At 39.8% G+C, this 13,311-nt stretch overlaps 1 protein-coding gene across 1 annotated transcript in view; it reads left to right on the top strand.

The window, feature by feature from the left end:
• Nucleotides 1-13,311, top strand: part of LOC136374278 (serine-rich adhesin for platelets-like) — a 206,126-nt gene that overhangs the window by 52,873 nt on the left and 139,942 nt on the right. The window contains exon 8 of the mRNA XM_066339578.1: nucleotides 10,221-10,443. Coding sequence (XP_066195675.1) covers nucleotides 10,221-10,443 — 223 coding nt within the window. The remainder of the gene's footprint in view (nucleotides 1-10,220; nucleotides 10,444-13,311) is intronic.

Raw genomic sequence — 13,311 nt, forward strand, 5'->3', positions numbered from 1 at the left:
CTTGATTTGCTTTTATAAACTTACTTCGATGATTTTCATTTGTGCTAAGCATAGGATATAATCGGGAGAATTAAGTAATTCTTTAGTGTGACTATAAGCAGTGGTCAGCAGCAAATGATAGTGTTCTGGCAGGGATAGTAGGTCCAACCAACCTCAGAGGCTTATAAACAGAAATGAAACAAAATGGCAAACAGGCAGCCAAATTAGATGGCATTAAAAACTGGCAATATTCTGGTTTTTTACAGTGTCGCTGCTGACCCAGGCTTGACAGTGTGAAGTGGCGAGGAGGAGTTCCTCCTTGCATAGTTGCGTAACTGAGGCACAGAACAAGCATATGTTATATTCAGCTAACAGTGGGAACTTAGATGTGCTTTATAAAATGTGTTAATGACAAAAATATTTTAGCTTCCAAGGCACCAGGCTGTTGGCATTGCTTAGTCCTTAATTGGAAGTTTATATGAAACCTCATTTTTTGAAACTGAAACTTACAAATACAAAATAATGTGATAACCAAGGCACCCACTGTTGGTATTTAAGAACACATGGAGTGACTAGTCTGACTTGTCTGTATCATGTATTCCATTGTTGCTGTATGTTGTTGTATGGTTTTGGAGTTACAGCTTTCCATTTGCTATCAGTCTGGACTTTGTGGTTTTAGTTTGAGTTTGTACAGGTTTAAATTTGTTCCCAGAGGTGATCTGGAAGGGATTTTTTTCTTAACAAATTGTGGTAATACATATTACTTTTATGAAGCAGAAAAACAACTTGAAAAGGCTGAAAAGAAATTCTGTTTTCATTAACCTTCAAAGTATCAAGACTGTCAGCCCAGGTCTTCTACGATTATGCTGAAGGGCTGAGATATATACTGTTAGCTCCTGAATCTTAAATGAAGCAGCATATGTGTAGAATCTTTAATAAATTCATTATTTTCCAAAATGTTAGACACTAAAGTGAAGTGGGTGTTAGTAAAAACAAACAAAAGTGGAATTTTGAGCTTCTGGCTGAAAATCCCTTACTCTCTGTTATTTCATCTCTTTCTCTTTGCTCCTGCAGCATTGCTTTCCCCAGTCCATAGCTGTAGCATACCCTAGTCAGCCAACCCCAGCTTCTCAGTGTGAGAAAATGTGCAGGGTAAGGAGTTGCTGTCTAAGGGCAGCTGCCTCTCTCCTTGCCCTGCCCTGCTTGGCATTTGGCCGCTGTTTGCCTTGGGCATGGAAAATCTGCAGGATTTTCATGCTGTTCATAAGGAACTTGGTAGCAGTGAGGTGGACAGGTAAATAGCTGGCTCAGGGTCATCACTGTCAGTTTGAGGATTTCTTTATCTGTGGGAGGTGGTAAGACTTCTCCTCCAAGGACTTCTCTTCCTCTTGGTATCCTTGAGGGGTTGTCTTAGCACTTGGTGGTTGTCTCCTTGTTGCAGTTTCAAACGATGAGTAGTGTTGTGCCAACCATCAGGATTTTTTCTGTCAAGGAAATAGTGATTAGGAACGTTCCCAGCTGGTTTCAGAAGTCACTCATTCCCTCCATGCAGATTGAGTACAATGGTTTGTGCAGAGGCTGGCGGTCTGGGATTTATATCTTTGTGAAAACCGTGAGGACGGATAAGCTCCATTTCCTCTGTGGGTGTTTTTTTTTTTTTTTTTTTTTTTTTTTTTTTTTTTTTTTTTTTTGGTTTTTTTTTGGTTTTTTTTGTTTTTTTGCCTATCAGCTTTGGAAACTTACAGTTATCTTCTGGTTTTTCTTCCTCTGTTGCTCTGGGGTTTTACATGTGCATTCATTTGTGAATAATGACATGCATTTCACTAGTATGTGGACTGACTGCAGTAATGCTGTGTCACTACATAGTTTTTCTGGATCTTTGATAGTAATACAAGCTGAAGGTATTTGAATGTTCTCCTTCCTTTGGCTCTTACTGTTCACCTGAGATACAGACATTTTAATGGAAAGATGTGTTTGAGTTGCTATTGCATGCTATTCCATGAGCTAGTGGCTTGAGATTTTCAGTAATGAGATACATGAAAGCTGTTGTTCAACTTCTACATTAATAGGAAATTGTTTTTAATGGGAACTCTTGGTTACAGCAGTTCGAAGCTCAGTGCAGAGCTCTATCAACATCTCGCTCTTACCTCAGTCCATTTTCTTGTGTCCCTGTTTACTGTCTCTGCTCTCCCTGCCTCCAGTTTCCATGCTCTTTCTCTTGGTTGTCTCCCCTTTTCATTTCTTTGCCATGTCTTTTACTTTTGTTTTGTCAGCTTGGTTGTGCATTCCTCTTTTTCCTCTCCTTCCCCCCTGAAATAACACTCACACCGCTGTCAAACCTGGTATTTCGGTTGTTTGCTGTTGTGAAAAACAAGCCTAAGGTGATAGCCCTGTGGGTCATGCAAACAGTGTTGGATGGATCCTGGCAGGTTTCTGATGCATTTGGATACATCTTCATCTTACCAGCACACCAGGCACAGGTGCATTATCACTCTTGCTACTTGAGTGGCATTTGTCTTACCTCAGGCTGTAGATTGTTGAGGCTCGACTTGATGGACTTCAGTTTTCTTCCATTGTTAAATTCAGTAAGCTACAACTTCTGTACACAAGAGAGGAATAAACTTTTTGTGCTCCATGGTAACTGCATGTGTTTAACTTTATACCAGTGGTTCTTTCTAAATCAGCACCATATAAATTGTCATTCAATTTTTTCCACTTAGTCAGGGCTGCCTCCTTTAATGGCCAAAGCAAACATACATGTGTTAATTTTTTTCCGTCTAACTTTGACTATAGGTGCCAGAAGGTAATGGCCTATCTTTGAAATTCTACCAGGTATAAAAGTGCCACTTGAACCTGAGCAATGCCTGTGCCAGTGCAAAGCACCACACATATATTTATCAGAGCCTAATCCAGGGACCTTAAAGTACTGATGTGTATCTGAGGGACTGTGTTGCTTTGTAGACCTTTTGTTTCTGAAAAGAAAGGAGCAGTCTGATTGTAGCTCTGATGCCTTTGTGTGCCTGGCTGGCAGCCAGGACGGGAAGCTCTTGCTTGTTCTCTGTCTACATGGGATGAATTTGTTTATTGTCTGCTGCACTTGATGCATCAGCAGTCCTATAAATGTAACTTTTTAAAGTGTGTTTTACACTGTCTTCTAGAAATGTTGGTTCTGAGGCATTTCTTGGAGTTGCAAATTGTGTGCATGGTTCTGAAGTACTTTAAGGGCTGTGTGTGAACTGGTTTGTTGTCTCCGTGGTACTGAGTATGACCTTGAAGTGACAACATGAGTATTGATAAGTAAAAACTTTATTGTCTTACGAACTTGATGTGCAGCTTAAGCATGAATTTGTTTTCACCTTCTATTTTAACATAGAAAGGTTTGCTTACTGTAGCAGAATTAATTCATGGTTTAATTAATTATTAATAAATCATTATTTCATGTGCCTTAGAATCTTGTGAGAGCCTTTAAGCTTTTAACTAGTGTGTATATCTGTCTAACAAAGTACACTTCACTTCACATTGTTTACATGCACACAGTTTTTCATGTTATTATTGAAGTGATGCTCTTGCCACTGGGTTAACTTTGTTCTGGAGAGGAGGCAGAAATGGAAATGTGAAGTGGCTTTTGCCACGTGATTTGTGGAGTTTAGCCTGGAATCAGATACTGTGCTAAAACTGGTTTCTGAGACATTGGAGTGTACTCGGGAATAACAGTGTTTAACTGCTCTTGCTAGGTTGACTGATGTACTTTTGTTAATAAATGTGTTATTGCTTATCAGTTCCAAGAGTTTATAATGATCTAGTTTTCAGAATGTCTTATAAACAAACTGGACATGAGGAGTAAGCCCCAACATAAAATTAATGTTTTATTTATAAATAAAAAAAAAACCCTTACATTTTCAAGCTCACGATCTATAAGGCTTTTTTAATACATGAAAAGTATGCTCATGGTTTATTTTTTCTAAGCTTTCTTTTTCCATTCCTATTCTTTTCTGCCATTTGTGTTACATGCAGGCAACTGGAGTTATTTCGGATGGGGAGAGCAGCTGAGTACGTAACCGTTTGATTTCTTGCAAGCTTTCTGGTCGTATAGTGATGCAGCATGCTCCAGTACAAGGAAAAGTGGAAATATTCATGCATATAGAAAAATTCTGTTCTGTTGTATTTCTTTTGCTTTCACTTAGTCATCATATTTGTGTGAATGGATGGCTGTTCATTTTTCACTTTTTAGCTTTGGTCATGTTTTGAATGAGTTGCTTGTACCTTCTACTGGAATTTGAGGTCTTGATGGTGGAATTGGACTATTATTCTTTTCCTGTAAAGGTGGTTTTGTTTTTTTGCTTTTGTGTGTCTTGTGTTGGTCGTCATACCTATGTAAGCCCAAATCAGTGTTTGAAGTAATGGAAAAACACAAGGGAATCTGTAGTCATTGTCTTACTAAGATAGGAAGGTATGGTGGAAATATATTCCAAATACTACAAATAGGAGTAAATCTGAAAGAAGAAATTACTATTGCACCCCAGTGAGGTTGTAGCTACTGTGTTATGTTCAACCCCAGTGAGACAGTATCATGGCAGAAGTGGTGAAGCTTTCACTAGTGCTGAGCAACCTTGGACAGGAAAAGCTCAGGTACTACAGCTGTCTGTGATCTGTACAGCTGATACCACACCTGGAGACTGGTGTGTTAAGTTGTGATTAGGCTGCAAAATTTTTGTTCTTTTTTCTAGAAAATGTGCCTGAAACATCGTCTTTTCTCAAAGTGCTACAGATGCCAACAGGCAAGGCCACTGCTCCAGATCCAGTGTGTGGCTTCTACAGTCTATAGAACAAGTCTATATGTTGATCCATCAGTCTTGAAGCAAAGGTGTTTTTTCCCCTGTGTACAAGTCAAGAATGAGAGTGTTGCTTAGGGGAGCATGCAAAGAAAAATTACTGCATCCAGCAGGGTGGAGATTCTGCCTCATACTTTTCCATTTTTGATGTGATAGAATTTGTAGAGGATGCATTTACTGCTTCTGAGTCTAATGTCCAGCTAATGTTACTGTGCATTTCATATGTGGACCTGTTCTGCATTTTAGAAGTCTTCCACTAGTGACTTCCTCATTTCTTCTCCCACAACATTTTTTGTCCTCCTTGTTCTGTCTTTGATCAAACATAAGTTCTTAGTGCATCAGCGGTGTTGATCAACTTGCTTGCGCTGTTGGTGCTGGATGTCTCAAATGTTTATTCTTAGAGATGTGATAGGATAACTGACAGGTAACTAATTAACTTTTTTATGCTACTGAAAGAAGGACTGGTGTCCTAAATAGCTTTATTTTCCATTTTTGGGTATTTGGGAGGGGAATGGGGCGTTTAAGTACTAGTCAGTGAGGGGTCTAGGAGGGCTGTGTACATGTATTTCTCCTGTATCTAGAGAGTCAGTGTGTGGTGGTTTTGCTTTAAAAGTGCTTGTATTCATGAGCCTCCCTCCCTCCCTTTCCTTCTTCCTTGCTGTGGTGTCCTCTCTGAAATCATTTTAGCATCCCTACAGTCAGGCTTGGTCTGGTGTTACTGGTGTTTCTGAGTGAACTCCATTAGCCTGATAATAAAATGAAAAACACACTTCTAGTTGTAATGCTTAAACAGCAGCTGAGAAGGAAGCAGCAGAAATAGCACGTTGGTAGCTGAAGGCGGTTTTCCTGGTGAGAGTTTCATGCAAGAGGAATGCTGTAGTCCAGACCCTTGTTAGTTGGGCAGAGGGTGTTTTAGGAAAGAGGCATATTGTACTGTTGACCTAGTTTCATTTTAGGAAAGGGAAAAACTTGAAGAAGTAGGGTAAATGTTCAGGGGAGTCTTTGCACTTCAGCCTGTCAGTTCTGTTCTTGGCTGTTGAGTGTTTCAGCAGCAAGTATTTTCAAGTGAGCAAAACAGAATTATGAAAGCTCTTAAACTGAAGACTTAATATTGCAAACATGCTGTCTTTAAAAATAAGCAAATTTATAATGTATTTTTAAGCCATGAGGGCAATACAATGAACTAATGACCCTCATTTAGAAGTGCAAAAAGTTGCATTTAAATAATTTCTCAAAAGCTAGGTGGTTTTATAATAAAAAGATATAGAGGGGCCTCAGAAAACACCCTTGTATCCTTTTGAATTTTTTTTCTTTCCTTCTTATTTCAGTAGTCCTCTTTAGGCTAGTATGCACTATGGTTATAAGATTTTAGAAAGTGTATTTGTCAGAACTGACCATGGTTCAGTAGATGATGGCACAGTGGGATCTGAGGCTTAAGAAAGAAGCTATTGGCAGCTATGATGAAAAGAAGTTTAAATGGATGATGGGTGGGGAAGGTGAATTAATCACAATTGGTGTGGAGCTGACAGAGACTTTCACTGACCTGGAAGTCATTCCTCCAGTTAGTACACTTGGTTTTTTTCTACCACTATTAAAATAGACAAAAGCTGTGAAATGCTCGGTGCTTGTTTTGGAGAATTAATGAGAGTTTTGCTTTTGTCCAAGATTTTGCTCTAGTTTGTAGAGGATAATTTAAGGCTCAGGGGACTGGACTTCAGCTCCCAGGGGCTGATGACACACTATGCTAGAAAAGGCAGGCAATTTCAACTGAATACAATGTTTTGAGAAGAGCTTCTGCTGTGCCTTGAGACCTTAAACCAACAAAACCACTTATTCAAGTGCATTCTTCCGGCCGCCTGTAATAATTCTGTTGCTAGCTTTCCTTCCTGTCCTGAAGTTTGATTTAAAGAAAACTGCCAGAGGCTGAAGGGGACTAGTTGAGCTGGCATAGCAGGGCTGTCAAAGTGGTTTTTGAGGTCAAGATATTAAAACCTGCCTGTGTTCTACCCTGCAGCAGTCATATTATAACTTCTGGGGGCAGGAATTAGGGGAGGAATAACAGTCACAGAAGGTGTCTCCTTCCTTCATTTTTCCCAGTCTGTGAAATCCTGCTATGTGGTGTGACTGCCCCAATGGGTTTTCTTCTTATGCTGCATATATGCATGAATATTCAATAATGGAACATGAACAGCATGCTTCTGCCCTGCCCTTCAGCCTTACCCACAGCTCTCTCTGCAATGGGTCCAGTGACAAAGAAACAGTTTTCATCCCTTGACAGCTCCTTGGTATATGTTAAATTTCTCTAACTGGTGTGAAAAAATTACTGTCTTTTTATGTTTATTGTTGTGTGTCTTGTTACCAATTTAACTGATCTTCCGAGACTGAGCTTCGCTTGTAGAAGACTTGTTTTATCACCTGTTTGAAGAAAACTTGAATTTATTACACCATGTGCGTTGTGAGGCATATTTTGCTGAAATGCAGGCTGTAATACCTCCATTTGAAGGGGCACTGCATCCCCAAAGCCACTTCTGCATGTTCTTGTCAGTCTCTTAATTAAAATTTAAGCACTGATATGTTAATGAATGGGATCATCACTATGTGTTGGCATTTCAGAAAATACTTTCTTGCAAAGAAAATGTGTGCTATAAGCCACATATGGGCCAGGTTTTGATGCTTTTCATCAGGCTGAGCAATGTCTTCATTTGAGAACACTTCTGTTAAATAAAGTGAGATTGCTCATAGGCTAGTTGCAGTTCAGCATGACTAAGAGGTTTTTGAGTTGGCACTTATTTATGAGTCAGTTGACGATTTCTGTCTGGTATTGACATCTGTGGATGTTGTTAGGTACCTGGGGCATACATCAGAGAAAAAACATGTTCCTGCCTCATGAAGCCTTGCGTCCTTTAAACATACCTCAGGTAGGCATTTTGTGTCATGACCTCAGAGAGACTTCCTTCTGCAAAAAAACCCATTAGAACTCTGAAAAATTCTGGTATCAGCTTTTATAAATGTATGTGCTCTAAATGTTTGATTAACATTTACACTAATCAGCTATTTTTGGATGTTGCCTAGAGATACTCTGGTTTCTTTGGGAAATCTTCGTTTGGTAGTGCAGAGGTGAGATGCAGTGACTGGTTAACAAATACAGATAGTGCTTCTGCAACAGTCTGATTCATTTGGAGTTCTCTGGGCCTGTCAGCTGGTCAGAGTTGGTGACATATAGAAGAAGTGTTCTGCTTCCTAATAAATGTAATTGTGTAAGTCTCTGCACTCCCAGTATGAGTGAATCACTGGATTTCACCTACATAATTGTACTAATTTGTACTTTTTGTTATACACTGGAAGTTAGCTAAAATGTTTAGTCCTAAAGCTGTTGGTCTGGTGACTTTTACCAGACCCTAAACCTGTATCTCAGTTAGGCTGCCTTTAGTCTCTACAAGTGCTGTGATGATGACGGGGCCACAGCCAAGGAACTTCCCATCATACAAGAGTTACTTAGGCTTTATCTTAAATGACAGTAACATCTGATGAGACAAAGCAATTAGTTGAGCAGCAAGGTGAGGCATTAAAAGACCCTTTGGATCAGTGTGTCTTCTGTCCCAGTACAAGTAATTATTGTTCATAAAATGGCAATGGCTCAAGTGTTGAGCAATAACAATGACGTTGCTCAGCTGTAATAGCTTGTTATTCTTGTGAAGTCAGTGTGAGCCTCATGATTGACAAGTAGATTGGCCCTTGCTCCACAGGCTGGAAGTTTGATGCTCCTCAGTGGGGTTTGGCATATGAAATCATTTTCACGTAGTAAATTTTGAATATTTTTTCCAAGCACTGAACCGTGATAAAATTGATGGACGCTGTGCTTTTAATAAAGCTGAATACAGCAGCATATGATTACTGTTCATTTCTATTCAGTTGACTAGAGACTGACAAGAACCCTGCAGCATTTAAACTAGAAAAAAGCAGGAGGCTTCACTCTGTTTTCAGTCTGGACAATCAGATTGAATTGGTTCCACTGAAGAGTGCAGAGCAGGGTTTTTCAAGTGGCCCGTATTTTGCAGTTGTGTACTACTGCTGTTCTTTTCTCCTCTTCCACTTCAGAGCTAATCTTACTATGTTGTGAAGGAACTGAAAAGATCAGCAAGAACAAATTGTACTTCAGATGAAAAAAATAGAAATTGGGTTAGAGGTATGGGAAGCACCCATGGAAGAAAAAGGGGTTCCGTGATGCTGCATTCCATCTTCTTGGAATTTCAGCACTTAAATGCAGGGTTCTTTAAGGATCTGGAATATAAAAAGCACTTTCACTTTATTGTTCAGCCTCATGATGAATGACTATGTAGGACACCATTGGATAACCTACCAGAGAGGGCATTAATTTGATTGTCCTTTCTAGAGAGACTTGATGGCAGAGGGAATGAATAATGGCTGATCATTATTTTCTTTTGTTTCAAGCATGTTAATGGTGCACTCCTCTGCCTTATGGTGTGTGTATTTCACTGTAAGCTTGCAAAGATAACCTTGCATCCTGCATAGCCATACACAGCCATTTATTTTTGATACCTCACTATAACTTGGCATTCTCCTTTCGTGGGGGGTTATGAAGCAGAAAGGTTTCTGCAGGGATAGGAATTCACTGGAAAGGAGCTTTTTCTTTTTTGGAAGGTTATTGTTAGTGTTAAGTACTATGCTTAAGCTAATTTACCTGTATTTGTTAAATGTAGCAATTTTCCCCTATAAGAAGTAGTAGAATTGTTTATAAGCAGAACTACTCTCCCAGTTCTTCTGATTTTCCTACTGAGTACTTTCCATTAATTTCTCTTAACTTAAACTAATTAACTACTATTTTAAAAAAAGGCATTAAAAAAATCCAGAACCACGAAGTTCTGGTTAGGAATGGTGAGAAAAGACAGTATTACAGCTTAAAGGTTGGAAAGTTTTCAGAACGAGCTCCTTTACACAAAGAACTGTTTTAGGGTTTGTGTTTTTTCTTTCTTTTCCACTGTCTAAAGGTTCATTTTGGCAGCAGCAAAGTACCTGAAATTTTGGGTGCTGGGTTTGTTGTTGTTTGGTTGGGTTTGTTTTGGTTTTGGTTTTTTTGGGGGGGATGGGGGGGGGGAGGGGATGTTTCTTTTGTTTTAAATAAAGATGTCTTAATCTGCTTATTAGTAATGACTAAAAATACCCAAATTCCTGTAATAAGAAGGGGGAAAGGAGGGTATGGATCTGATCACTGCAGTTCCTTGCTGCACACTTGAGAGAACTGGGCATTATAGCCAGCTCCCAGATGGAGATACAGCCACAGCATAAATAGTGATTTTTTTTTTGTTATTCTTCCTAAACAAAATGGGTTCCACTGTCCCAGCAAGACAACTGAGAGAGCTGCACCCTTAAACTGCTTTTGTCTCATAGCCTTTGAAGATGCTGACAGTGCTGTGGATGACCGGGACAGCGACTACCGCAGCGAGACGAGCAACAGCATTCCCCCTCCGTACCACACCACGGTGCAGCCCAATGCCTCTGTGCACCAGTTCACGGGCCCGGCTCGCCTGCAGCAGCAGGGAGTCCTGCGGGATTCCTGTGCTGACTCCCTCCAGAATTACGATCTGGATTATCAGGAGCACGTGGCTGTCAGGTGAGTGCTGTTTGGGGTAGCTCCCCTTTCCCCATTGTTTTTCCACTGCAGGCCATGAAGGTACTGAGCTGTCAGGGGAGGGCAAATCAAGGGCTATGTAAGTCTTCTGATAGGAGAGCGTTACGTGTGTTGTTGACACTGGAATTCTGCTGTGAACCAGGTAACACCTGTGAGGGTTATGAGTTGCACCAGATCTGGCAGTTCAGGCAGTTACCTTTAAAAGATACATCAAGTTTAGGTCATTTACTCTTGGTTGTACTTTCGCCATACTCTCTGAAGGCTGGAGTAATGGGTAGTTGTTCTGGTACCAGGGAGTAGGTGTGCCTCCAAAGCCAGTGAAACACAGTTATCCTACTGGGCGCTTCTTTCTTGGTAGAGATTTATTTACTCTTCTGGATTAGCTCCAGTTCTATTAGATCTGCCAAACAATGTATTCAAGAAGAAAGTTTGTAACAGATCAGTTGTTGGGTTTTTTTTCTTCTGTTCCTATTACCATGTAGTACTGTTGAATGGCTAAGCTGCTGCTTCTGCCGTTGGTGAGGAAGGAAGAGGCAGCTACTTAAGCACTGTCACAGTTAGAGGTGCAGAGTTCTATTTGTATTATAACTGATTTGTTCTACCTTATCTCCCTTGGTGCGAATGTTCTTGTTTTCTGAAGCCTGAACCTAAATTTAGTTATTGTCTTGGGTGGCTGAGGCTAAGTTTTGCCCTTCTTGATGTGTGATCATTACCGGTAAAGGATGAAGTTTAATGGTAACATCTAATGTTAGTGTTACTGAGGTATCAAGAATAGAAGCAAATGTGCCAAAAAAATGCATTTATTGCAGTGTGATGTGCCGTTCCTAGTGTTCTATTCCTAGTTCATTAAATATTTTATATATAAGCAAGTTATTCTCTTTCTCATATGAGTCTGTGCTGCTGGCTTGCAGTGGTAAAATTGCTGAAGATCTGACTGAGAAAATGAGCTGAGGTGTTTTGTTTTTGGAAGAGCTGAGCTGAGCAGTGGTGTTGGACCCCCAGTTAGGGGAGGCCAAATGGTGGTGGCATATTTTTGAAGTTGTGTGATTTCTTGAAATGGTGTTGACAATACACAGGTAGTTTTTCATGGCTCACTTCGCTTGGAGTCAGTGTATATGTGAATTTATATCTGTATCTAAAAGATAAATGTGTTTGTAAGACTTTCCAAAGAACCACTGCTGGTTTGAATTGTTAGAGAATACCAAGCTGGAATTTTTTTTTTCCCTGATTTCCTTAAGGTATTGATGTAAAAGGATTTGGGCTGATAAAACTTTACTTAAAAATGCTGAGATTTGTAGTTTGCTATGGTCTAAAACTACTTCCAGACCAGAAATGCAAATGCTCGATGGTAATCTGAGTATTCCTGTTCCCTTGTGCATTTTCCACATGCCCAACAAGATTCTTTGCCACATATTTAATGTTAAAACATAAAATATGCAAATAAGCTTTCCAAAGAAGCTACGTGGGATTCTCTTACTTACCAGAAAGGTATTCCTAACAAGCTGGCTGAAAAGAAGCATGTGGGTAGATCCTAAATATTTTCAAAACAAAGTTGTAGCTGAGTATTGCAGGAACAAGTTGTATTTGACTTTCATTCCTAGCAGCTCTCAATTCTGTGTACCAGGCAGTCACCTTTTGAGATCAGTGTTCCTGGCAGACTGCAGCTGATAGTTGCTGTGAAGATGAGGGCTTGTAGGAGGCTCTCCTGGGCCGACCCAGAGGAATCAGACAAGAACCCGCTAAAACCTGTCGTGAACTGGGCAAAAGGTTGTCAGTGGCAAAATGCCTCAGTTGAAACTGTCTATTCTAACACTTGGGTTTTGTTCTTACAATATTTGAGTTTGGGTGAAAAAGTTCTGTATCTCTTTATTAGCTGTTACATGTGATCATAATCCTTTGATACAAGTAATGTATTTTCTTCTGACCTTTCCTAAGGATGACAAGCAATGTTGTTATTTGTCCTTGGAGTGTGTTTTGCTGCCAGCAGCCAGTTGGCTTCAGAAGAGCAGACATCTTTCCCTCAGTTTTTTTTCTGGCTTTTTTGTTGTTTGTTTGTTTGGGTTTTTTGTTTGGTTTTTGTTGTTGTTGTGTGGGGTTTTTTTGTTTAAGTACTAACTTCTCTTTGCACTGCTCATTTTCTTTAACTGTCCTCCATACCTCCCTAGTGCCCAATATGATAATGTAGATTCCACTGTGAGAGGCCACACTGACGAAGAGTCCACATCTGAGTCCCTAGGTCTGTCAGATGAGTGGGTTAACCTCTCTGCACGTCTCTGCCTATCTCCCCACTCTTGCTGCTTTGAAGTGTTCCTGTGATAGATTTCAGCTGATACTCACTATTTGCCTCAGCTGTTTTTTACATCTGTAGTAGTTAAATGCTGGGTTGATGTATTTTTCTCCTCTCATGTGTTGGGTTTCTCATCATTATTTCTAGTAAAAGGGATGCTATGTAAAAGAGCAGAGGAAACACGTACAGGAAAGAAGCTCAGTTAGAAAGAACAGTAATTTTCTTTATGGCTAAATTAGTAAATTTTTTTGGTTCAGCATTTACAGATAATGGCTCTTCAGACATTCATGTAGCTCCCATTGCCTTCAGCTGAGTTTTTGAAGGGCTTGATCCAGTAACTATGGTAGTCCGGGGAATCTTTTAAAAGAAAATTATTTCAATTGCCAGCTTAAAGTAGTGAGCAAGAAGTGTAATAAGTGTTCTAAACTGTGTGTAATAGAACTCATTTAAAGTAGTGAGCATATTTCCAATTACTGTAAGTTAGCTAATATTGTTGGAAATACAGCACTAAAGCAGCAGTAAAAAATGCAATGACCCATCTCTCTTTCAGGGCTATCCCATCT

This window comes from Sylvia atricapilla, chromosome Z, assembly GCF_009819655.1.
Source record: "Sylvia atricapilla isolate bSylAtr1 chromosome Z, bSylAtr1.pri, whole genome shotgun sequence".
NCBI classification, from domain to species: Eukaryota; Metazoa; Chordata; class Aves; order Passeriformes; family Sylviidae; genus Sylvia; species Sylvia atricapilla.